This window comes from Pseudopipra pipra, chromosome 2 (assembly GCF_036250125.1).
Source record: "Pseudopipra pipra isolate bDixPip1 chromosome 2, bDixPip1.hap1, whole genome shotgun sequence".
Classification (NCBI taxonomy): domain Eukaryota; kingdom Metazoa; phylum Chordata; class Aves; order Passeriformes; family Pipridae; genus Pseudopipra; species Pseudopipra pipra.
This window is the reverse complement of record NC_087550.1, coordinates 62,059,725-62,086,477: the sequence shown is the minus strand read 5'-3', so window position 1 is coordinate 62,086,477 and position 26,753 is coordinate 62,059,725. Positions and strand designations below refer to the sequence as shown.

Here is a 26,753-nt window from a genome sequence, read left to right as displayed (position 1 = left end):
CCTTTGCTCATTTGTACAGAAATGACTGAGTCATCAGAATTAGTGTAGGTGGTGAAACAAATGTTTTATTTGTAGCTCTGCCGCTAACATATTAAGTGACCTTGGACAACTGGAGAAGAGGGATTGTGCTTCAGCTTCTATGAAACTTCTGGGTGTATTCAATCCCAGGGGAGACCGAATCAGAAGAATATAAAACTATTCATTAGCTCAGAACAAAAATCCAGTACTATCTAGGATAGTACTTGGCAGTTTAGAGTGGATGTCTGGAATATAATAGGCAGGAAACCATGATGGAGCTTTTCACTACTATTCTACAGCCATCTGTGGCTCAGTGACTTCTCACGGCAGAGATGGCTTCTGTGTATTTACTAACCCTCTTCTTGTTTCTCTTCTTTAAACCCATCAAGACGCCTCTTCATGTAAACTTCCATCATTTTCAGCATCCATGGCAAGGTGCTCCACAGCTTAACCACAAAACTCAGGAGAATCATAGCTCCAGCATGGCTTTCCTTTAAAACAGATCTAGCTTTGATGTTCATAACATACAGAAATAATTGCATTTTTCCTTATTATTGGTAGAGGACATTCTCGTTCCAATATCCTAGGCCAATACTCTTTTCCCGATTACCATTTTGTTTTAAAGGAAAAAGCTTCACCTCCTTGTGAATCACGGGTCTGGTCACTAGTTTCTGCAGAGATACCTGCCCTCTGCTTCAATTCCTCAGTGACCAACTTGAGACCATGAAGGTACAGACCATGAATCACAGAAGGGGAGTCGCAGCTTGGAGCTGTGTGAGGGATAAATGGGGTTTGTGGTGTAGGGTGAGGGAGAGGCCTGATATGGGGCGGGGGAAGATAGGCTGCAAAGTACCTAGAAATACTGGGACTGCAGTCATAGAAACATAGAATAGTTTGGGTTGGAAGGGACCTTAAAAATCATCTAGTTCCAACCCTTCTACGATGGGCAGGGAAACCTTCCACTAGACCAGTTTGCTCAGAGCCCCATCCAACCTGGCCTTGAACACTTCCAGGGATGGGGCATCCACAGCTTCTCTGGACAGCCTGTGACAGTGCCTCACAATCCTCAGTAAAGAATTTCTTCTTAATGTCTAATCTAAACCTGCCCTCTATCAATTTAAAGCCATTTCCTATCAAATAATGGGTGCGTTTGAGTTGTTGCATGAAAATACCCTGAAATAGAAAAAAAAAATTCCTCAGAGTAAAAATATAGAAAAATTTTCCATTCTGAAGCTGAACCGGTAGGGTGGGGTGGCAGAAGGGGGTTGTGCCCCTCTCCTCCCCTTTGACACAGGCGGTGCCAGCAGAGGCCGACGCGGTAAAAACGGTGTCGGTGGATTACAACCCTTTTTAGGAACCTTGTCAGAAAAAAAAGTAACCTTGATTAAAACCAGAACAGCTGAAAAACAAGTGGGCGAGGAGGACGCCACAGAGCTGCCCCTCCCCTCGCCGCGTCACCGCGGGAGAGGCGCCGCGCCAGGCGCTTCCTGCCCCGCCCCCGCCGGGAGCGGCGCGTGCGCGCTGCCAGGGGCACCTGAGGGCGAAGGGGCTCGGCCATGGCGGCCTCCATGATTTGCAGCCGGGCGTCGGCCGGGCTGAGGGGCAGCGGTCTCCGCGCCGCGCTGGGCTCCGCCGCGGGGAAGGTACAGCCGCCGCTCGGGAGACGGGGCAGGCGGGCGGGCGGGCGGGCGGAGCCGGGGCCGAGGCAGAGCCGGGTCGGGATCGCGGTCGCTCCCTGTGTACCGCCGGCGGGAGGAGCGGCCGTCTCGTCCCACTCGCGCCGCCGTTCTGCCCTGCGGTGCTGGCAGGGCTGGCAGCCCCGTGCTTACCTTCGCCCCCCCGCAGGCGCTGTTCTTGCGTGTGGCAGCTCTTCCCGGCGTGCTTCCATTTCCATTCCTTTTCAGTGTCCCCTTCCCCTGACTTGCTTGGAAAACCCAATGTTTCCATCTCCGCCGTCACCTTGCCCATAGGATAGGTCGGGCCGTGCCAGTTAAATTCTTGCAGCTCGCATCTCCGCCAGCCTCTGCTCTTGGTTCCTGTGAATGCCATTGCGGGGCGCGGGCTCGGTTTTGGCTCAGCACCCCTGGCAGGCGGTGCAAACGAAAGAGCTCCGCGGGCTGCCGTGTGTGACACAGTGGGTGACACTCGGTGCCACCTTCTCCTCCTGCCACCTCGGGGGGACGGTCGCTGTGAGCGCCCCTCTCGTGTTACGCGCGGCCTCCCGGGGCCGGCGGTCAGTCGGCGGCTGTCCCTTGGGTTCTGTGCCAAGGAAAGGGCCTCCTGCTTACAGGAGGAATCCTTTGGAGATTAAGTAGGCCTTGCCGATTCGCTAACTTGGAATGTCGTAGTAAAGCTCTTGTGTTGTCTACTTGCAAAACAAAAAAAAAACCCCTTAAAAATCCGGTCTGTTAGAAACTTTCTAATACAAGCTGATTTTTGCTTCGGTGCTTGTGCCAATGGTGCATGCTAAAAAAAAAAAATTAAAATTAATGGAAAAGTTTGTAGTCTTTTTGCCATGAATCTTTTGGTGCTGATCTCTGTTCATGGATTAGCTGAATTCGATGGGCTTGCTGTATTGTGTGTGTAAAAAATTAAGTTCTTGTTCCTGTATAGTGAAATACGGAAAAAGCGGCAAACATTTTTCACTTTTGTTGCTACTAATTTACGTGTTACAGTATGCTTCTGAAATTCCTCGAGGTTCTTTTTCTTACTGGTGTTTTCCTTAAAGTACTTAAATGTTAACTGAACACCCTAGGGTGTTTTAACACTGCCAGTCCTTGTCAGTGCTAGCAGCTTCACCAGCTCTTTTCCACTGCCCAATAAAACCTCCAAAACCAAATACCTGACTAGACATGAATGACTAATGTGGAATGGTAGGATTAAATGTGCAGGTGTTTGCATTAGGACACTGAACTGTACTTGTTTAATATGTAGACTTTTTTTAACCTAAATAAAGAGGGCAGTTTTTCACAACAGTCATGTTCTTTGTTGTTTTTGTTTTCTTTTTTTAATTCTTTTCCTTCAGGCACTCGCTGGAGGTCCAGGAATACTCAACAATCATGGATTTCAGGTGCAACAGCAGCAACAGAGGAGGCTATCGCTCCATGAATACCTGAGCATGGGACTGTTGAAGGAGGCTGGCATTTCTGTTCCACACGGAGTAGTTGCCAAGACGCCAGACGAAGCTTACAAAATAGCAAAAGAAATAGGTATATTATTAAAGAGAACTTTTACAAAATAGGCATGGGATTGATACAAGGTGTAACTACTTTTTCTCTTTCATGGTAAGGCATTCGTTGGAGTTCTGAATATACCTTCTCTTTAAGAGAGCCCTTCCTGTGAAGCAACCTTCCTCTTAAGAAGGAATAGGTCAGGTATAAATTGTAGTAGCCTAGACTAATATAATTACCTAACCTTCTTTGAGATTAGTAATAGACTCTGCAAATCCTGGATTTCTTTCTGCTTTCAAGCAAGCTTAAAGGAAATCTTGTGTGAAGAGCTTCAGTGGTGGTGACAAGATGTCATAGAGAGCAGAAGATGCAAAACATACCTACCTTTAGGCTGCAGAAGAAGAGTAAAATCCTATCCTTTGTGAGCGTGCTTTTCTGGCAGAATGCACCTGCTTCATACGGGGGGGAGCACTTTGATGGCTTGTAGTTATACACTTATTTAGTTATACACTTATTTCCTGGATTTTTGGTGGAAAAGTATCCAGTCTCATTTACCTGGTGCTTAAATACCTTATTTAAGCTGAGCTTTAATTTGGACTTGACTCTGCCTCTTAATTTGCCACTTTACCTACTATGTGTACTAGTAACATTTTTTTGTTTAATTTGAATGTAATATAGAATCAACTTCTATTGTGTGAGGCATTAATAGAGGGGGGTTTTTTTGGTTAGTTGATTTGTGTGTTTGGGTTATTTTTTAGTTTAAAATTTGGGGTTTTTTTCCCTCAGAAAGGTGTAGTAGGCTTGTCACAGTTTTAATGAAGAATGTTGCTTGTTGTTTTACTCCCCTATGTACATGCCCAACTCTCTTTTCACCTTCAGATAGATATATTTGTAGTGATTCCTGAGGTTATAGGTTTTGTTAGATTAATTTCATTTCATGTGTAGATTTAATTTAAGAAATGAAATCTGAAAAAGAAGATAATTTTTCTTCTAGAGGAAGTTATGCTGCTTTGTAATATAGAAAGGAATTGAAAAGCTGATTTTCCTTCAGATCTGATGTCCCAGAAATTCAAGTATGGTCTGCCTGCTTTCTTTATCTTGTTTCTGTTAGAGAGTAAATGATACAAAATTATAATAATTTTATTAATATGAAAGGAAGATGCTAAAGTACTTTTGAGAATGGTTTAAAATTCAGATTCTTGCCTTCTGTCAAGAGTGAGCTTGTAGCATGATCAGAACTTCACAGATCAGGCAAACCCCTTTGCTCTACTTTAATATTTGCACAGATCGTGCTGGTGGCAAATGAGACAGACCACCTTTGTCTATGACTTTTTAATCAACAGCCCAGAAACTCATAGGTCAGGGTTCCTTTGTTTTGTTCCTTGTTTGGAGTGGGATCCTGTAGCAAAGTAGGTACGTCCAACTGCTGGTTTATAGCTCTGTGTCATCCATGTGATGTCACAGGTATTCCTCTTATCTGGAGTATGTGGCTCTGTGCAATTTCTTGCGGATCAGAAAAATGAAGTTGTGCAGTGTGTGAGTTAGCATCCTTCAGTAAAGGAATTTGGGGCTTCTGGTTGACAGCCAAATACTTCGTTGAAGTTAGTGTGTATTCAACACTGTGGCTGAGAGGAGGAAAGGAAGACTTCCCAAAAGGAAGGATACACTGAAGGATCTTGAATTTTTGAGGCATTGCTCAAACATAAACTTATTCTGAATGGTGACAGATTATCTTTTGCTCCAGTGTTTTGGTTTTCTTTGTTATTGTTGCCATTTACTCACCAGTTTTCATTTAGTATGTACTTAAAAAAAACCAACAAAACCCAAACCAAACAAACCAAATCTGTATTAGAATGAAAAACATTCACTTTTTTTTGTCCACCTGCTCATTGTTTATTTTTGTTGTGTAAGAGTAGTTGCCAGTAGATATGAAATTATTTTTTGTTTCTTTTTGTGTTAAAACTGTTTTTCAAATGCGTGCCTAGACTGTTACAAAGATAGTCGGTGATACTCTTTGCTCTGTTTCCCTAGTGCTGAACCACATGCTCCTGATAAATTTACATAGAGCAGATTTCTGACTAAAGGTTGAGTTTGGGATTGGATTTCTTTTGCAAATACTTCACTTAGAAATGGGTAACTTTTTACCCAATGTATAACAAATACAAACTTCCCATTAACAGTGATTATCATCGTTAGCTGTGGCTGTAGCTAAATCAGTGTTACGTGAACATCTCGCTTAAATTTTGAAAAAATGAGCTGAGTTCTGTTCCTGAGTGTTAATAAGAGGCTGCAGCACATCTTGATAATTGCCTCCAAGCTTATGGTTTGCTCTCAGCCATGTGTGCATTCCAGCTAGCACTGTGAGCAGTTCCGATTTAGAAGCTGATATGTGTTTGTTATCAAGAACATGAACAATGAACCTAAAGACTATTTTTTGAAGAACATATGCTTTATCAGTGTGATAGCAGATAACAAACAGCAATGTTATACATTTCAAATAGTGTGTTCTGCTGAGCTAGGACAGCACCTATGAAAGTGTATTTATTGCTGTAACTGAGATTTTGGTGCTTCCTGACACCTTCCTCTGGTAACAGGTGTGTGGAAGGGAGTGACATATTGTATGCCTGTAGCAAAGCCTGCTTTTCTTTTATTTCTGTTCAAGATGATTTGAGAAGTAAGACTTTTTAAGTCATTAATATCTTGAAGAAGCTTTTGTGTTCCGGTAGTTTTGTCGAATTTTCAGATAGCGAATCCCACAGCTTTATGTTAATGGCAGTGTCAAATTTTAGAAAAACAAAAATGTGTACAGAATAAGGAGGTGTTAAGAACTGAGTGCATAACATTTCACTTTTCTACTTCAAAGTTTTTGAAAGGGGACTGAAAGCCATGGAGTCTGCTGCTTTTGCTATTGCAGTTTAAGAGATCTAGTGCAGCTCCATATCTGTGTGGTTTATAAAGAATGTTCTATTTTTGGTATGCTTTCTACAGAACGACTCAAATAATTGGCTTGGCTGTATTCCTTCTGAAAGTTCCATGATTAATTGATGTTTTTTTTCAGATCTCTTAAGGTCTTTTCAATGTTATTGAAACCTCTTAAGTTCTTTTAGATATTATTTATTTTTCTGTCTATGGCTTAAGTATACAACCTGTATCTGTTTAAAAAAAAAAAACAAAACAAAATAGCGATGTGTAAACTTGGGTAAATTTATAAATAGAAATTTTTCTCTCAGGCTTGATTTAGCCAGAAATCAAAGTGTAGTACGTGTGAAATAATTTTTTTAGGTAAAGTGCTTTTTCTTTACCAGCTCTTCAAAAGAAAGGTATTCCAGGCACTGTGGCAAAAAGCTAGAGTGTTTTCTTCCCTAGTGTGTGCCACACCTTCCTTTGTAGTCTGTGGTTAAGTTGTTTGGATTTTTATATGTTCTATGTCATACTGAAAGCTCATGTCCAGATTTTGTTCCCGGTATTTTTTTGGTTGTTTCACCATTATCAGTTTTCCCCATTGGTTGGTTACCTGCTTGACTCTACAGACAACCTAAAAGACATTAGATAGTAGAGTCTGAAACTCCAGAGTGTTTATTCAGATGCTGTAGGACATGGGTGATGATCTAAGGTGGCAAATTTGTGCAGAAATCCCCCAGGTGTTAAAAAAATCATGCAGTTATATTTCTACTTACCTGGTCAAAATCTCTAGATAACCAGCAGTAGCAGGTAGTAGTCTAGAAACCAAACATGTACCTAAATTCAGGCAAATGTTACCTTTTTGGCATCTGAAGCTTACATTTTGCTTTAGCTTTTGCTTTCTTCTGTAGTGCTTTACTCCTTTGAAGTTAAAATACCAAAACATGTTGTTGATGATAATTCACTAATTAAAATAAACTTGTCTAACCAGCAGATTAAGATTTTGACCTCTGTATTTTAATTGCTTGACTTAGACTGTTGCCAAAACCAAACCTGTCTTGTGAGCTGATGACAAACTTGATGCAGTTGAATAATGTCAGGAAGTATTTGAGTAGAAACTATTTTGTAATAGCAAAACATATGTTTGCTCTCCTGACTGGTATGGTCCTTTCAGTGAAAGTATGAAGATTCCTGGCACATAATTATTTCAATAATCATACATCTGATTTGCCTGCAGTGAGTCTTTGAACACTCAAAGGTTTCAAATGCTGAAAAAAATGTGATTTTTAAGTTAGAATTCTAAATAACTATACTTACTAGCAAAATGCAGACCGTATATCTGAAGAGCTTCTCTGCCTCTGTTGACAGAGTTAGGATCAGCATATTATTTGGGTTGACGCTTCTGTTTTTAGTTACAAGCCCATCTTTTTGCTTCCTAATGCCAGTAAATAAACTATATTGTTTAAACTTAGAGCTGTTATTGTATCTGTGCAATAAAAAACATACATAGTTTGTGTTATAACTAGAGAGTTACTTTTTCTTGTACAAGAACTCCGAAATACTAGCTGAGACAAAAGTTATGTGTCTCTCTCCCAGGATAAGTTTGCAGTTGAATGGTAGTTGGGAACTTGGTTGACACTTGTGTTACTAACCTGTCACTGCCTTCTCTTGTTGTCTGTCTTGTCAGAGTAGATTAGGCTTGCATAGTTATCATGAAGGTGTCTGTAATATGTGGAATGCAGTACTGCTGCTAAAGTTAGTGTTGGGCAGAGAAGTGCCTATTAATGCGATTTGACAAAAGTCAGACTGGAAACTTGTAAAGCAGAATGTTTTCGTACAGTTTGTCCTGAACACATTAGTGCTAAGTCAGCATTCTGCTGATTTCAGACACCTGTCCTCATTGGTATCTACTCTTAATTTTCTAAACGTTTCCTGATTTTTTTTCAGGCTGTTCTACTTACATGTGTGTTTAGGGCTGACTGCCATTAACATGGAAACATGATGCTTAACAAATGCTTGTTCTGAGATTTGTGCCTTGGCCTGTAGCTTGCTTACCTGGGACATTGTCTGTACTGATGTTCTAGGGCCCTGTGTTAAGGCTTTGGTTTGTTACTGCTGCTGAAAGCTGAAGTCCTGCTCACTGAAGTGTCCCTGTGCATGCGCATGGCACACGGCGCATAAGTCTGCAAAAGTACTGTCTGCTGTGTGAGCTTTTACCTTCAGGAATCGCTTTTCTCAAGGCATGATCACACAAATGCTTATGCTGGCACAAGAAAAGACTGGAGTGAAAAGCTGAAGACAGAAGGCAGTATAGGAGTTCTGTGGGATTGTGTTTGCTGACATAAACTGTCCTGGCTTTGTATGTGGGTACCTGCTCTAGGGCAGAAACTGCTATATTTTATTGAAACAAAAGCCTAGCAGTATTTCAAAGCCATATAAGCAAAGCACAAGGGCACAGCTGTTAATACTGAGTAGAAAATGATAGTAGCTGCTGGTTTCCAATTTTTTTCCTCGCATTACCGTGTATCAGCAGTTCTCTGTGTCAGATTGTGACAGTGCTGCAGCTCTAACACTGCACATGGGGTGTATGAGCAAACATTTCTGTCCTCTAGTTTTAGGGTAATTTTATATAGGAGCTGTGGGAAAAAATGTTTATTGAACAATAAACTTCCTGCATGATGGCTTAAGTTATGGTTTCCTTGGGACATATTATCTTAAATTTTGTTTCAGGTACATTTGTGCAGCTTAATTGCTTGTAAACATAGCTGGTTAAATAAACCTTGAAGTATTATGTGTTTATGCAATTAAGCAGTGTGCTTGGAGTGCTGTAGGAAAACAATTTACAAATCATTAATATCCTGCTCATATAATGACACAGTTGTTGCATAAGGGATAATCCAATGATGTTACGGCCAAATTGATTGTGAAAAGTTAAAAGTTGTTTTTCTCACACTTTTTTTCAGATGTTGACAAAGTTTAATAATGCATAATAATGTCATTTTAAAGAAACGTCTTACAGAATCAGAGCAGTGATGCATTTAGCCCAATATTCTACCTAAGGACAAAAGAACATAGTATTTAAGGCAGTTGTTAGCCTGCCTATTTTTGCTGTCCATTACCCCTCATTTCCCCTCAGCATTCATATTTGTTGTCTTAGAAATATCAGAGGGAACATCTCTACCCAGTTCCTTTTGACTCTTCTGTTCTTCTTTCCCATCTCCTAGCAGGCTTCATTATCTTTTGTGTAAAGAAGGGTCTTTTTCCCTTGCACCATTTTAAAACTGACTTCCCTTGGTAGGTGGCTTTTGGTTTTGGCTGGTGTAGAGCAGCAGCTGGAATGAATTATGTACATGTAGTTCACAGAATCACAGAATATGCCGAGTTGGAAGGGACCCACAAGGATTATTGAGTCCAGCTCCTAGCCCTGCAGAGAACCATCCCCAAGAGTCACACCATAGTTGTGTGTTCTTGTTCTATCCTGCACAGGTATGGCTGAAGACTGTAGTTGTATTCTTGCTTTCTTCTACTTTGATAGATTTAAAGTGCTAAACTCCTTTAGTTTCTTCTTTTGAGGGTATCTCTTAATTTCAGTGATCATCCTAGTAGCCAGAAAAAAGTTCTATGCCCAGCGCTAAGTGTGATATTCCAGCTGAGATCTTGCCAGAGCATTAGTTGGGATCTAGTTTTCACTTGTTCAGATTCTGGTCTTTATTGCTAGGAGGAATGACCACCACAAAGAGGTGCCTCTGGGTGAACTTTTGGCTTTCCTGAAAACTTCTCTGTAGTAGCAGCTTTCTAGCTTCTGGACTTGTGTAGGAAATGAAAAGTAGAGCGGAGAAATAGGACCCTCTCTTCTGAACTTATTAGTGGACTGTAAGTTAAATCTTTTAGTCTTGATTGATAAGTATATTGCTTCTGAAACATTGTCAGATCTTCCATGGAAACCTCGAAATAGTAAAATAACGCTGTGAATATATTAGATCTTAAATATTTGAGGCACTTCAGATCCTTGTGGAGGAGCCCTGGTAGGTCCTCTGTGAGCACGGGAACAAGTGTGAGGTGGTGGGTTTTGTTAGCCTCTTCACAGATAAGAAAGTATTTTTCTGTCTTTTATACTAACACTGAAAAGTCGTGCTCCCTGTACGTAAAAGGTAAATTGTTTTCAGATGGGTGGAACTTTAATCTCGCATGTTGGAGTACATGGCTTCATTTATCCATGAAGCTGCTACTTAGAGTCTTTTTCATACATGACACTTAGTGTTTCCTAAAGCAGGCTTGGTACTTAGAGTAGCTGCGTAAAATTAAGTCTTGTGTGGCTTCTGTCAAGTATGTTATCTTATTTGATTGCCAATACTTGGTAGCTATAAAAAAATAGTTATCTTCAGGAACTGAATTAAATGTTAGAATCGTAGACTGTAATAAGTTGACATATACTTGTGTGTTCATAACCTTCATGCTTCTTGTGGAAAAAAAGGGCTTTAAATCAGTTGTGAATTCAGAGATCTGTTGATAGGTAGGCAGTCAAGAAGTAAAATCAACCAGTAGCTAGTTGGGAGTAGTAACTTGGCTATTCCCTTTGTTTATAGCCTCCCTAGCTTGTGATATTATGCAAGTTTAATTTTACCTGCCCAAGCAGGATGCAAGTCAAAATAGAAATCAACACAACTTCTTTGTCTGCCATGATCTTCCTCAGTATGTGTAGTGGCTAGTTTTGCCTGAGTACTGTAATTATTCTTAAGCTTTTCCATGGTTCCCTTTTCGCATCCAAGAGAACAGCAAGTTCTTTCTTTGCTCAGAAAGACCAGAGTGGCTCAACTAATGGTGGCATGAGAAGAGATGGGATCTGCTGAACAAATGTGAACGGGCCAGCTCTTAACATCTTGCCGTCTAGTTGCTCTCTGTACTCTAAGTGAACTTGAATAGTAACTCAGGACTTAGTTTTTCTTCCTTTATCACCTTAAATGACTTTATGAACTCTTTTTTTTGCCTTTAATCTTTCAGAATATCCCAGTTCCATTTTAATTATATTCTCATACTTTACTTTTTAAACCCAAATGCACAGTCTCCCCTACCTGGAAGAATATTTTGTAAAGGATTTTTAAACAGTTAAAGCCAACTAAAGGGCTTACTCTGACTGTTCTTGGAAAAACAGTGGATTTGTTTAGGCCTCTGCATTCTGCAAAGCACTCAAGCTCATGCATCAGTGCTCTGCTGAAAGCTGTAGACCTGCAATCTGACTTGAATAAGTGCTATAGTTACACATCATTGCTGGGAAGATAGTGGTTACAGATATAGGGTATTTGTACTTGATTGAGGAAAATCTTGGATTACAGTGTGTCAGGTATTCAGTTTCATCTTGTTAATAGTCTGAGATGCTAACAATTTCTTACTAGGTGCTTAATCACTTGTGATTCAAACACATGTTAAAGATGTATCAGAACAGTCAAAGTACCAACACTTTTGAATACTAATTCACAAAGGTTTGTTCACAGAGCAGCCTAAAGCTGCAATGTGTGGATTATTTGAGATTTGGAATAATCTGTGTGAGCTACAATACAGTCTTCAGTTTACATGGTTGTATTTTGAATGGTGGGAGTGGAGAAGGTGGGATAAAATTAAAGTAGCCTTTATTATTCTACTTGGGGCAATTTGTTTTAGTAGTTACAGATGACAAATTTTTGGGTTTTCTTTTGTTCTAGGTACAAAGGATCTTGTGGTAAAAGCACAGGTTTTAGCTGGTGGTAGAGGAAAAGGAACGTTTGAAGGTGGCCTCAAAGGAGGAGTGAAAATAGTTTTTTCGTAAGTTGTTTTTAAATTATCCAACCAAGTAGAAAAACTTAACAGTTTCACATTATGAATTGAACCTGTTGCTTTCTTTAAAACAAATATTTTAATTCTTAACCTTAAAATAACAAAAATTAGGTAAGATTTTTTTTTAATGCTACTTCTGTTTTTTCAGCAGTTTTTGTGTCACATTCTGAGCTTCTTTTATTCTAGTCCAGAAGAAGCGAAAGATATCTCCTCCAAAATGATTGGAAAGAAGTTGTTTACCAAGCAGACAGGAGAAAAGGGCAGGATATGCAATCAAGTATTTATCTGTGAGCGGAGATATCCCAGGAGAGAATACTATTTTGCAATAACAATGGAAAGGTCTTTTCAAGTGAGTAATATGAGAAATAGAAGTAAGCTAGTTAACTTGTTTTAACTGAATTTTTAAAAAATCAAGAAAACTGTTTATTGTACTGTTTATTCACTTGCTTGCTTTTGAAAATCAAAACTGCATATGAGCTGAATTGTTTTCTAATATCTCTGACTATATGATTGCCTTAGTTTTTTAAGTGCTTTAAAGAAGTTTAAATGCTACAATTTAAATTTACGGGATAATAAATAAGCATTGGTAGTCCCAACTGAAGTTCAGAGTCACATGGCTGAAGAGGAGATGGGTGGAACGAGGGGGTTATTTTCATTTTGGTTTTAGTTTGCACTTACTACTGGATGCCCATATTAGCTATATTTTTCAAGTAAGTTCTATATGTGTGCATGTACATGTACACACTGTTTAAGAGTGTCAGGAACAAGATAAGTAAAAGTGTTGTGGAAGAGCAAATGGTCCTGTATAAATCAAACATCCTTTTTCTCAATGTGGGAAGGTTCTAGAGGTGTATGGGTGTGTCCCTCGATTTTGAGTGTGCTGCTAGCTTTCTTATGCCAGTGCTCTTCAAGAATTGATAAGATTTGGGCCTAGAGGTCTGTCTTCAGAGCTTTCAGGAAAATGAATGCCACAGTCTTTTCTGCTTGTATGAACTCTGTGGGGGGGTATGTGGTTTTTTAGGCTACAATTCAAACTGCGTTACTGAAATGAGTCAGTGTTTTCTGACAGACAGGTGTTCTGTTGTGGAGCATAGAGCATGAATTGGTAAATAATTTTAATGAAGCTGGGGTAAAACAGGCCTTGGAACTTTATTTTCTGAAGCTCAACAAAAACTGGGTTTTTGTTCAGATGCATCTATTCAGATGCTTAAGTGTTTGCAGAGGCACTGATTTTGGTAATTGGAGTATTTCCGGTGTGAGTATGAAATAATATTCTGTGGAGGAATTAGAAAACTAGTTGTATTCTAATTTATTTTTTTTGTAAAAGTATTAGGAATTAAATACTGTATTTGCTTCTTTCTCTTCCTCTGTGGTGTTCTTTTTGATAGGAAAATATCCGTTGTGTTCGATTGCAGTACAGTTATGTGACCTAGGCACCTGCATTCTGATATTTGCTGTAATAGAGCGGGGAAGATCGAAATGTCGCTGTACGAAACCCAGATTTGCCACAGGGTGGCGCTAAAATGCTGTAAATTAACAGATTCAGAATCTTAAAATCGTGTAAGGAATAAGCAAGGATCCTTGTGGAAATAAAATTTCCTGTAACTGATTTAAGCAAATTAGATAAAGAAGGGAAACATGTTTTCCTGACTTGTTCTTGCTCTTGTATTAAAAAATAAATCTTATTTGTGTATATTGAGTATACTGTGTGGGCTATTGCCTTGTAATAGGGATGTGCTTTGTTTTTACTGCTGACTTTAAAAGTTATGTTTTTAGATGTGCTTGTAGTTGCTGTAACATGCATAGGATGCTCATGATGAGGAAATGCCTTTCAAAAGAAGGAAGCGTGAGGATTGAATAGTACACAATGTTTATTCCTGATGTTGCAAACTTCTTCCTTTAAGGGGGGGAAAAAAGACTAAAATAGTCAGCTGAAACTGGAACTTGGTGATGTGGGTATTATTTGCCAACAGGGGTTTATGCTTTAGGCAAAAATGTTCACTTTGGTTGTTATTTTATGACGTGTTTATGTTGAACCTTTTTACTAGATGCAGGATAATTTGCCAGCTATATGTTTCCATTTGGAAGGATGGTAATGGGAGGAGAGTGGTGTGGTTATTAAGCATGTTCTCTGAAATAGTCACATTTTCTATAATTAATTGTCAACAGTTATAAAGCTGTTTAGTGTTTAAGACCTCTGCTGATAAGTACACATATGCTTTAGTATACCCCTGGTCATAATCCATTCATGGGTGCTGATAAGAGAAGGAAGGTAGGCTGAGGTGCTACAAGTGAGTATGTTTTAACTGTGAACCGGAGGAGAGATTTTTAGGTTCGACGATACCAAGTCCTTGATGCTTTTGTTGAGATTTAGACAGCTTAAAAAAACCCCAAACAACAAAACTACTGCAAATGCTATCAATTCTGGTTTCTTAGGTTCTTTTATTGTGGAATAATTCAGTGCTGTTTTGTCAGAAGTCCATGACTTAACTTTCAGTGATGGCTATAGCTGCTGAACAGGTATGGTTTGCAGTAATTTATCACTAGGTTTTGCACACTTACATTTGTCCTTGAAGTTGGAGCATGGCAGAATGAATAAATGAGTGCCTGGTGTTTGATCAGTGTTTGTATAGGGGTTAGTGGAGAACATGGAGATGAGAAGGTTGTTCTTTTTCTAGTGACAACTTAAAGATAAAATTCATATGATTACGAAGTTCAATCTTTCTATCAAAATTTAAAACTAGTATGTCTGTGTTAATTGCTCTGTTGCTACAGTGGACACAAAGGACAGTTTTCCTTTTTAAAAGAAATTAGACCCAACATACACCTTAAAACTTGGAAAGTATTATTAAAAGGTTTTATATAGAAGTATTGAGTAGATAATAACACTCTCCTCAGAGCATACAAGTAAAATGCTCAAATAAGAAAAAAAATTCTAACAAGGTTTTATTACTGTGAGGTATCATATGGGAAGAGCAGAGTTTCAATTCTGTAGTATAAAATTACTTACACTTTTTTTTTCCTCTCTCTGTTCTAGGGTCCTGTGCTGATAGGCAGTTCTCAGGGTGGTGTTAATATTGAAGATGTTGCTGCAGAGAATCCTGATGCGATAATTAAGGAACCCATTGATATAGTAGAAGGCATAAAAAAGGAGCAAGCTGTTAGGGTAATTGTTAATGTGGGAAAGTACACATTATCAAGGATGGGAGGGTTGCTTCTATATTTTGTAAAGTGTGTATGCATTCAACCTACTGAGTTGTCATAAACCCTTTTTTGAAACAGATTTGAACTAGATATTTGAGTATTTTCAGGTGATTGTGTAAATCCAACTACTTGGCAGTGCTTTATCTAGCTTTTATATGGGTTTGTAAAGGCATGTGATGATAAATTTTTACTAGCTGTGTTTTAGGATAAGTGCAGTGTTTTGTACTGAAAAGAATCATTTCAAACCTAAGAGTTACTCTTTTGTTTCCCCCAGGTAGACAGGACAGGTTCTACATTTGTAAATTCAATTGACACTGAAATAATAGCTAAACTGAGACACCTCTAACATGAATTAACTGATAACCAATCTTTTACTTTCAGCTTGCCCAGAAAATGGGATTTCCTCCTAATCTGGTGGATGAAGCAGCTGAAAATATGATCAAATTATATAATCTTTTTCTGAAATATGATGCTACCATGATAGAAATAAATCCTATGGTGGAAGATGCATCAGGAGTTGGTAATGTTTCTTACTCATATTCTTCGTGTACCACCTTGATGTTTTTGTAAATCTTGCCTGCTTTGCACTGCTAAAACTTTAGCTGTATACAGCAAGAGGATTTAGTGTTAACATGGTATGGTGAAAAACAAATTTAATAAAGCATATAAATTTGCCTAATCTAAACATAGTAGATATCTGCTCTAAATTGCTAAGTAGGATCCTAAGTTTAAGTAGCTTCCTTTTTTAATTTTTCAAGGTTTGTTTTTTTTTTTTTAAAGAACACATCTTCCACTCTTGAGTGACTACCCAGGATAAGGCATTCGTGGAAGTTAGGTCTTTTCAAAATTCATGAATTGAAACTTGACCCATCTCATGTATCCAAATTGGTACTGTAAAGGTAACCAGAATAGTAGCACCTTCTAGAAATCTCCTGCCTTTACTATTCAGTTATCAGAATGACTGAATGATTGAGTTTGATGTACTGAAAGACATTATTGGTGTATTAAATAATATCCTGATGTTTATCATGTTTTTAGCATATGCAATTGCAGAATAGTTATTCAATCACAGCCAATTCCCCTCTCAGTAAAAAATAAATCTGTAGAGAATATTTGTACTTGAACTCAGTTTGTTACTGATTTTTTCCTTTTTTTTTTTTTTTTTTTTTTTTTTTTGTTTTGGTTTTGGTTTTTTGTTTGTTTTTGGGTTTTTGTTTTTGTTTGTTTTTGTTTGTGTGTTTGTTTATTTTGTTTGTATGGTTTTGTTTGTATGGTTTTGTTTGTTTGGTTTTGTTTGTTTGGTTTTGTTTGTTTGGTTTTGTTTGTTTGGTTTTGTTTGTTTGGTTTTGTTTGTTTGGTTTTGTTTGTTTGGTTTTGTTTGTTTGGTTTTGTTTGTTTGGTTTTGTTTGTTTGGTTTTGTTTGTTTGGTTTTGTTTGTTTGGTTTTGTTTGTTTGGTTTTGTTTGTTTGGTTTTGTTTGTTTGGTTTTGTTTGTTTGGTTTTGTTTGTTTGGTTTTGTTTGTTTGGTTTTGTTTGTTTGGTTTTGTTTGTTTGGTTTTGTTTGTTTGGTTTTGTTTGTTTGGTTTTGTTTGTTTGGTTTTGTTTGTTTGGTTTTGTTTGTTTGGTTTTGTTTGTTTGGTTTTGTTTGTTTGTGGTAGTGTCCTGGTGTTTTTTTTTTTCCTTTTAAATAATACTGCTTAAATTAATGGTATGGAGCAGTCTCTCCCATCTGTATCTTGTACCTTGTCATTTTTATATTATTTGTAGTGAGGGATAGAAGTCAAGGGATACATTTGTAGAGACAGAAACTTAGTTCTGAGGTAAAGAATACTCTAGGTTTTCCACGTCACCTGCTATATCTATGTAAAACTTAGTTTTGTGTTTTCTCCCAACACCTTTTCTTTCAACTCAGACATTTTTTTCATTGTGTTTCTGTATGCTTACATGCATGCACCCACACTGTATATATTTAATCTAAAAGCAAAAAACTAAGAGGGATTAAAAAACCCTCAAACCAGAGATCTTCTGTAGTGATTAATTATATGCTAATTAGTGAAGCATAATTTGCCCAGATTTATCAAACAGCTTGTTGTAAGCTTTTTTGTTTTTAGAGTGTCTCAAGAAATAGCTGTTCTCCTTTTTGTGCAGTTAAAGGTATTTAACTGATTGCGTGGGTAGACTGGAGAGAATCTTGTGTTTAGTTGCAGTGCTAAGTGTGTCTTTTCCGCAAAACTTTGTGCTTGGACTGTATGACCTAGCTGCCTAGTTTGGCTTAACATACTTTAACACATTCATGTAGCAGTTGAACTGTTATTCTGATATTAAATGATGGTTAGTTGTGGGGTTTTTTTTTTGCTTTCAGTGATGTGCATGGATGCAAAGATAAACTTTGACAGTAATTCAGCCTATCGTCAGAAGAAGATCTTTGATATGCAGGATTGGACACAGGAAGACCAAAGAGACAAGGATGCTGCAAAAGCAGATCTCAATTATATAGGATTGGATGGAAACATAGGCTGCTTAGGTATGTTCTATTTAATGAATGTTAAATGACCTAATGGATTTATAAACTGAAGTCCTAAATGTTATCTTTATTCTCATGTAGTCAATGGTGCTGGTTTAGCTATGGCCACAATGGATATAATTAAACTTCACGGCGGAACTCCAGCAAACTTCCTTGATGTTGGTGGTGGTGCTACAGTGCAGCAAGTGACAGAAGCCTTTAAGCTTATTACCTCTGATAAAAAGGTGAGGGAAGAGTTGGCGTATCAAGGTCCTACACAGTGGTAAACAGGCATTGGAAGACAATGCTTAGTGCATGCTCTCCAGAAAACATGTTATTATAAGAATAGAATTAGAAAGAGAAAAAGATGGAGATGTTAGTTTAATCTTGGTGCAGATGAAGGAGGCATGAAAACCTATTGCATTTTTTCCCTTTTTAAAAAATAGGTTCTTTGGCTGTGTACTGAGTAGACAGTTTTGTATTTTCTGGTTGAAGTTAGAGTTGTATTTGAATCTTTCCAGAAATCTTGGAGTTGGAAACTCCCACAGCCCACTGTTCAAACAGAAAGCAGTATTTGGATGGGTTTCCACTTTTTTTTTTCACTTGGACCCATTTTGCAGCTGGATCTGCTTCGTGCGTAGAGCTGTAGAGATGAAAGTTTGCTGTGCTGTGCACAAACAAGTTTCTAAAGTATTGGTTATGTGTAATGTAAGATAAAATAACTTTGTAATAGGCTTGGAAGGGCATTAGTCTTTCATCCTATTAAAAGTTTATCAAAAGTGTTTGCATGTTATTAAAATAATAAATCGATTGAAACTAGAGGAAGAGCTGTACTATCCCAGAAAAATAACGTGAGGACTGGATTGATGGTCTGCATAAGAGATGCTTATCTCAGTGGGAACTTGGCAGTTTGGGACTTTTTAAAAAGAAAGAAAAATATTAAAAAAAGGGTAACAAAAAGATGGGACTGACTTGTAGAACCTGGTAATGATATGCTACTTTGGCACCAGAATGTTGGGCACCACTTGCTCATCTTTGGAAGGTGCCAGAAACAAATAGTGAGTGATTTAAGAGGAGCTTAGTCTCTGCCTCATTGGAAAGACTTTTATTACCAAATGCAGAGTCTGACACACTCTGCAAGAGTGTTTAGAATCATTGAACCATTTAGATTGGAAAAGACCTTGAAAATTGAGTCCAACCAGAAGTCTGACACTACCCAGTTCTGCACTAAACCATGTCCCTAAGCACCATGTCCACAAGTCCTTTAAATAACTTCAGGGTTGGGGGCTCAACCACTTCCCTGGGTAGCTCATGCCAATGCTAAACAACACTTGAGGGAAAGAAATTTTTCCCAATATCCAATCTAAAACTCCCCTGCTGCAACTTGAAGCCATTTCCTCTTGTTTTACTGGTTGTTATTTGGGAGGAAAGACCAACCCCTACCTCACTACAGCCTTCTTTCAAGTAGTTGTAGAGAGCCATAAGGTCCCCCTGAACCTCCTTTTCTCCTGGCTAAACAACCCCAGCTCCCTCAGCCACTCCTCATAAGACTTGTTCTTTCTTCACATTCTCCCGGTGAATTGAGGGAACAGTGAGGGACACAGGCACGGAACATCTAAACTGCAGAGAGAAAAGAAGAAAACAAGGAAGAATCTTGGGGTTGGTGATTTGGGACCAGTTTTTGCAATGCCAGTTTTCTGCTGATGTATGGATAGAGGGTGTCCAAACAGACTTAATACAACTTTTCCCTTCTGCCTTCTTTCAGCTGCTCACTCTTTTATCAAAAAACTATGACTATAACTGGTATTGCTGGTGCTGAAAGTCAAAGCAGTGCAGCCTGCTGGTGTCATGCACTGCATTCTGGCTGGCACTCAGGGTTCAGTTCAGGGCTGGTTTGGAACAGCCTTCTGGGATGTCAGTCTCACTTGCTTCTGCCCATCAGTAGCAGGAGCAATAACGATGTAACAAGATGAGCTAGTCTAATTGCAAGATAATGAGAACCAAGTTTCTGTGTATTAACCAGTTGCACAGGAATGTTTTGTCTTGTTAAGTTTATTCTGTCCTCCAAGGCTGTTTATCCATTTTGGCTTCTGCTTTCTTTCATTTTTCACCATTGACTGTGATCTTTTTACCCTTCTTTTCCACTGCTTGAGTAGGAAAAAGATTATCCCTTAGCTGCCGGCTTAGTCCTCCTGAATAAAATTTATTTCAGATAGCTTAACTCTGAGCATGCTAGCTTTTTTGTGAACTGTATAAACACTGTCTTGTGTAAGAATTTTTTAAATTTTCTGTGTTCTTTAGCGCAGCTTCTTCAGTATGTGGAGGTACTGGTGTGGGAGGTACCTCTGCTGGAGAACTGTTAGAAACAGAAAGACAAGCAGTTGACAAATTTGATTTCCTGAAGCAACTATTCTGTTCTGTGTTATGCTGTATGTTTTGCTGTACTTTATAGAACTGTACTTTTGTTGCCAGTGTTCTCTAGAACAGAAATGTTCCGTGTCTTTTGCAGAGTCCCTTAATACATTTAAAGAGCTTGAATTTTTCTTAGGCTGAAAGGCTGAGTTCTGCTTTTATCTGATGTGCCTTTGGCCATTTTTAACAGGAATGTTGTCATTGATTCTGTAGGTACTGGCTATTCTGGTAAATATTTTCGGTGGCATTATGCGATGTGACGTTATAGCACAAGGCATTGTTATGGCAGTAAAGGATTTGGAGCTAAAAATCCCTATTGTGGTACGGTTGCAAGGTGAGTGTGCTTCATATATATTTGAATATATTTCTGTCCATATCGACAACTGTTACTGAGCTTGTATATTGTGTAGCAAGTTGCCTGTAAGTTGAAGTCTATGGAAAAATAAAGCAAACCCTGAGTTTAGATGGTAAGGGTTGGCAAGTTAATAAAAAGAGATTTCCTGCTTTGAAACTACTAAAGGTGTCTTCTAAATTTATTCACTAAGAGTAAGTGGAAGAGGCTCCCTAGTAGTAGTACTCTGCTGTTCAATGAGTGGCATTTTATCTGTTTCTTAAGGTACACGAGTTGATGATGCCAAAGCTTTAATAACAGCTAGCGGCCTCAAAATCCTTGCGTGTGACGACTTGGATGAAGCTGCAAAAATGGTAAGATAGCTGGTTATGAATATTCTTTTCAGAACATAGCATCTGTTGCAGAGTATTGAAAAGTTGAAACTCCATTCAATCAACTTAAGGTAGCTTAAGATAAATCACAGTGCCAGTTATCATTATCAGAGCCTGAAGCAAGTGTTTAACAACTTGGTAAGTACATAGTTTGTCAGGGAAACAACTATGCAGGCAGAAGCTGTTAAACCCCACAAACGAAAACCAGACCAGTGATCAGATCAGTCGCTCCCCTTGGTATGGGAATGGCTAAGAGCTTAGCTTTATTAATTTTGAGAAAATATGTAAAATGAGGTGGATGAAAAAATGCAATGTAGTACTTCCTTTGATACACCACTATATTTCAGTGTGCATGATTAAAACTGTAGTTGATCATCTTGTTGCCTCATAAGATATACATAAGATATACAGACACATTGTTTGTGATTTTTTTTTTTGGGTGTATTTACCTTGCTCTGTTTTTGCAAATCACACTAGGAATGTGTAGCAACAGTAAAGATGAAAATTTTTGATCTGCAGAAAGTTAGAAGGCATCTGATGGATTTTATATCATGGGGAAACACATTTCTGAGTCTTTCTTTTTTTCTGCAGAACCACTTACTCAGTTATAACAATTCATTCTAAGCAGGAAGTAATTCAGAGAGATTTAGAGTTGTTATGCAAGAGAAGATGAGGCTCCATAAGGTATCAAAACAAGATCCAGAAATGCTTGCAATAAGAACTCAGAGAAGAAATAGTTCTAGATATATAGACTGTCTTGTGAGCAGATACCCCAACAGCTCCCAGGATAATAGGGTGGCACATAAAATTTAAAATTTTTAGCATGTTATCAAGATATTTGGTTGTAAATGAGAAACAAACTTTATTAACTCAGATGTTTTCTAGAAGACCTGACTATCTTTCATTTAAAAGTGGTTAAGAAGTACTGAACTAGGTAATAATCCTACACCCACCTCCCCCTTTAAGATCTTACTGATGATTCTCTGGCATTACTTTGTTTAAAAAGATTGATCCAGCTCAGTCAAGTTAGGATTGTTTTGAAATTAAGTCATTATTTTCTGTTTTTCAGGTGGTGAAGCTGTCTGAAATAGTAACCTTAGCAAAGCAAGCTCAGGTGGATGTTAAATTTCAGTTGCCAATTTGATCTGAGAAATGTCATGCCAGTGTCTAACATGTTCTCTGAAATACTGTGTTCTGTGGGATATTTTTAATTTTTCTTTTTGTGGAGGTATGGATTGACAGGCGCACAAACTTAAGTATCTGGTCTTTAATGTTAACATTCAGAATGGTCAGAATTCTTGTAAAAGTGTGTATTGCTGATACTTAGTCTCTCTTCATTGTTATTCTCAAGCCTCCAGCTTTTGCTGCAGAATGTCACTTGCAATATACTTCTGCATTGTCCAAAGTAAAGCTTCTGGTTGAAAAATAATTATTCTGAATAAATTTTGAAGTTACTTTACTTGTAAATTTGTATTAGACTTGGCTAAAAGTAAATATGACTGGATTATCTAGTTGTCCATGTGGAGAAATGTATTGAAACGGTATTTTATGTTGGAGACAGTTGTACTTAGCAGTACAATGGACATGAGCAAATCAATCATTATTTATGAACAGATGCATTTGAACTTGATCAGAAATATTTTTCGAAGTCCTTCACTGAAGTAACTGGTAACTCATCTGGACAACGTGTTAAATCACTACAAAATATACTGTAGCACTTAGATTTTCACAGTTTCCAGCCTTCGCAAAAAAGCATTGTGTAGTTTTATATATGAACAAGCATTTACCAAACTTCGAGGAGACAGGATACATAGATAATTAAAATGTCTCTTGTACATTGCTAATAAAATTGTACATTAATAAAATATCTCCCAAAACTTTTACTGACTTTTTCTTTATTTGTTACCATTTTGAAAATTGCATATACTCATAGATTAAACCATAATTTAAGATAGCAAACTAAAAGCTTTTTAGGAGTACAGTTACAGTGACATATATGTTAATTTTTTTCCTCCTTGAAATGCACTGTGTGATTAAAATTTTTTCCTCCTTGAAATGCACTGTGTGAACTTCTGTTGAAAAGCTTGGACAGATATCATGCATATAACATCCTACTAAAGAGTCCATAACTGATCTCTGCACAAATAAATATGCAGGAAAGTTTTGCTTTTTGGGGAAATATTACTTCTGACAAATCTAATATTAAACATTAATTTTTGTCACCTTACTTACACCACCAATGCTGTTGATTTTGTCATTACATTGAACTTGGAACTCGGATGATGATCTGTTTACTCAGTACTCATTTTTTGTTTGTGTTTTGTACTGCTTTTGTTTAAAATGTTAGTTTCTTGGCTAATGATAGTGCAATTTTATCTGGAAATAATGAAGCCTTGTCTACGGTGGGATTTTAGAATGGGAAATCATATAGTCATGAACTAAGGGCTTGGAAGGATTGTATAAAATGTAGGGAAACTCACAGGCATGTCAGGAAACATGAATAAAACGTATTTTTGAGGTAGGTGGGGTAATATATGAAGAAAATTTATACTAGGTTAGTGTATTTCAGTAATTTTTTGGCAGTACTAAAAAAAATCAGCAGAAATTGAATTCCCTCTGAATTTAAACTGGGTTATTTTTGATCCTAGTTGGTCTTTTACAACTGAGTACTGCATGCCGTTGACCCATCATGCTAAATTTGGCTTCTGATTATGCTAAGAATTGCTTCTCTTCAATGGCCTTGAATTGATTTGTGGACATAACTAGTTTGAATACATTTGTTAAGCATTGAATAATTTAGAGGAGATTAATTAATTTTTAGTATGTGGGTTTGCTTCTAGCTTTATTTTTTTTTAACTTTTAAATCTGTGTGAACTGATAATATTCCAGGTAAGGAACCTTCATAAGAAGGTAATTTTTAAAAAAAAAAATCATACCTAAACATACAAGCCAAAAGTGACTTGATGTTGTGAAAATAATGACAAATGAAAATGGTCTTTTTGAACAAACCTGGTGTGGAGTGTGGGCAAAAATAGATCTGGCTGTCGATCTAGAATTGCTTACACCTTTTTTGAACTGTTAAATGTAGTTGAGTTGGGGAGAGGGAGCCAAGTCCATCTTTGAGAGGAATGTAAAATACTGACATTCTTACTAAAGTCTTTACACATAACAGACATGACAGAAAACAGCGTTTTGCCATTAGGGGAATTCTGAAGCCCACAGTATTCCGTGAACAACAGATGAAGAATAGGTGTGGCATAGGAAGGCAGCTGCATACAATTTGCTGACCAGAGCGTTCAGAAAGTAACAAATCGCTCTCATGGCTAAAAGAATCTGTAGAGTGGAAAACAGTAGTGTTACTTCAGCAATGCTTTTGGCTTTGTAATCCAAGTCTTTCCTAATAGGAAAAGAATGGAAAATTTCCCTTAGGAATTGGCTGGGTGTAAGGTGTTGAATATGATATCACAGAGAGGATGGGAGACATGGGAGGAGTGTGAACAGTAATATGAAGGACTTGTGACCAGGATGGGATATATAGGTGGTATATATAGATGTGAGTCATGCCCCTTTCCAAAGACAGGGGTCTGGAAATGTTATTTCTTGTTATTTCACTTGATGAAGAAACAGAATTAGCGATTGAGTGATTTATGTTAAGTATCTTAAAGTAAGTAGGCACATGGAGATTGCTTTAATTAACAAGGTACAAGAGTGCTATGGAACCTTTTAATTATGTGTATGTTTTAATAATTCTTCAAACTGTTTTGCCTAAATCAAAGGATGTTGCAACCAAGGAATATAAATCCATTTGGTGTGTAGTTGATAATTTAAAGGCCCAAAGCTCATGTAAGAACTGTCTAAATCTATTTAAAGCCTTGTAGACAACCTCGTTACCCATACTGTATTGTAATATTAATAATCAAAATATGTGTAAGAATGGAGTCTTGCTGAAATTAGTCTATACAGCCAAAAGCAAAATTTCTAACAAAGTAAACAAAACATTAAAAATGCATAAACAACCTCTTACAGATGAGAGCTTCAAAGGAGCAGGATTTTTAATGACAGGAATTTGTATTAGATGACTTACTGCCTTTTGATGCATTTGTTATTAAAGCAGGGTTTTGGAACTGTTTTTAGCATACCATAAAAGCAAATGCCTCTTTTTTAGAGTAGTGTAAATAACTGCTACCAGTCTTGAAATTCAGAAATTTGCTGGTCTCGTTTTCCTCATCAACCTCAAATGTTAGACTCAGGACACCTTGTGGCCAGCGTGCTTGAGGACAGCTCTGGTGAAAGTTAAGGGTGAAAATTATTCCATAAATATTCAAAAATATTAAGTATCATGCTTTATGTATTATCTGCTCCACCAGTTTCTGTTTAATATATTAAACCACTTTCTGCTGAGATACTTTGGTGAAATAGCTGACCTTCATGGAAAACCAGACAAAAGGATTCTACGTAGTATTAATATAGATACTGTTGGGGGATGTAATCAAATTTGGTTAGAACACTTTTGATGCTAGCATTCCTATGTTGAACAGTTTGAAAGAAGTAAAAAATGAAACTCTAAAGGAGTCAGGAATAAAGCTGTGTTTCAAATTACTTATGGGTCTAATGCATTTAATGTGAGGAAGGCCTGTATAGTAACACCTTGAAGAACTCCCTGCAGCAAGGAGAAAAACTCCAGTTTCGTGAAAGGGAAACTGCTAAACTTCTTACCTTATGCAGATGAAAGTAGTCTCAGATTTAATGGAGGCTTAATTGCAAGCTAAGAGTGTACTGTTGTAAAACAAACATTTAAATTTAAATATCGAGCTGTTACCAACAAAAGAGAAAGTTGATGTAGGATGTGCATGAGGCAACAGGTCACCTGTGAACTGTGGGGGGGCTGTAGGCAGAAGGAAGTGAATTGCTGCTATTTTGTAGCGGGGAACCTGTGCCTCAGTGTACCAAGGCTTGCTTCTAAATGATTATGTCAGTCTGCCTGATGAACCTCTTAATCACTGCAGGTGTGTCTTTAATATCTGCTATATCCCAGTCACAGGAGGCTTCAGTATAAGAAAACTTCATTACTGGATGGTGTCTCCAGAAAGATGTGTTATAGGGTTTTCTTCTCATGAGGGCAGATAGGGAGGAGAAAAAAGTGCAGCTCAATCTCCCTAGTGAACGGAGAGTGGGAAAGTAGGAGGCATCAACTTTCTGTTCTTCCCAAGAAGTTGCCTGGAAGTCAGGTGAAGTACCAAGTACCTGAGGAAGAAATAGGAGAAGAGTTTATTACTAGATCTAATATCCTGTTTCAGCCAGTCTGGATAGACATCGACAGCCTTGGTACCTACTGACTGCAAAACATTTAATATGAACTGTAAATATCACTGAAATTCAGTTACTGCTGTTCTACATGACAGGGACTGTAAATGTAAATGTTCACCTAGTAGGGGATGCCTGGCAAAGGTACTAGATCTGGGTAAATAACAATGATGCCTCACAAATACACTCTCCCAGTCAGCAGTGATTTGGGGTTTGGAGTATTTTTAGTCAGAGGTAGACACAGCTGAGGCAAAACTACTCAAAACTGTCAGTGGCTGCACCCTGCACTTCCTAGTCTGCAGGTGTGCTTTAGAACATCAGGTGCGGTTGTCTTCATTTAAGGTGAGTAGCTGAAGTACTCTGCAAGCCAAATTACATTTCTTAAAGACAATTGGGATAATTAGTTTTCTAAGATGGTATATTATAAATAAGCATTCCTTAAAATGTAATGAAATTTTTCTTCAAGGTGCAAGAAACCTAATGAAGGGCCTATACTCATAGTCCTACTGCTTGATTTGTGATTTTTTTTTTTTTTTTACCCTGTTCCATTTAACTGGGCCAACTTACTTCCATAAGCAGGAAATGCTGAGGCAGTCGGGTGTTTTATCCCGTGAGGAACAGGGAACAAAGAAGTAAAGTTACTTAGTTGTGGTGGCTGATATGGGGTTGGTAAACAATTTTACTCACAAAAATAAAATCTGAAAGACA

At 37.9% G+C, this 26,753-nt stretch overlaps 2 protein-coding genes across 2 annotated transcripts in view; one reads left to right on the top strand and one right to left on the bottom strand.

The window, feature by feature from the left end:
• The window catches only part of RB1 (RB transcriptional corepressor 1), a 544,421-nt gene that overhangs the window by 148,778 nt on the left and 368,890 nt on the right, over positions 1-26,753 (bottom strand). The gene's annotated exons all lie outside the window — the stretch shown is intronic.
• Positions 1,475-22,624, top strand: SUCLA2 (succinate-CoA ligase ADP-forming subunit beta). The gene is made up of 11 exons (XM_064645721.1): positions 1,475-1,661; positions 3,044-3,227; positions 11,789-11,888; positions 12,087-12,249; positions 14,938-15,066; positions 15,486-15,624; positions 17,466-17,627; positions 17,709-17,851; positions 20,232-20,352; positions 20,635-20,723; positions 21,811-22,624. The coding sequence occupies exons 1-11, from the start codon at positions 1,575-1,577 to the stop codon at positions 21,883-21,885; spliced, it is 1,392 nt and encodes a 463-aa protein (XP_064501791.1). The 5' UTR covers positions 1,475-1,574; the 3' UTR covers positions 21,886-22,624.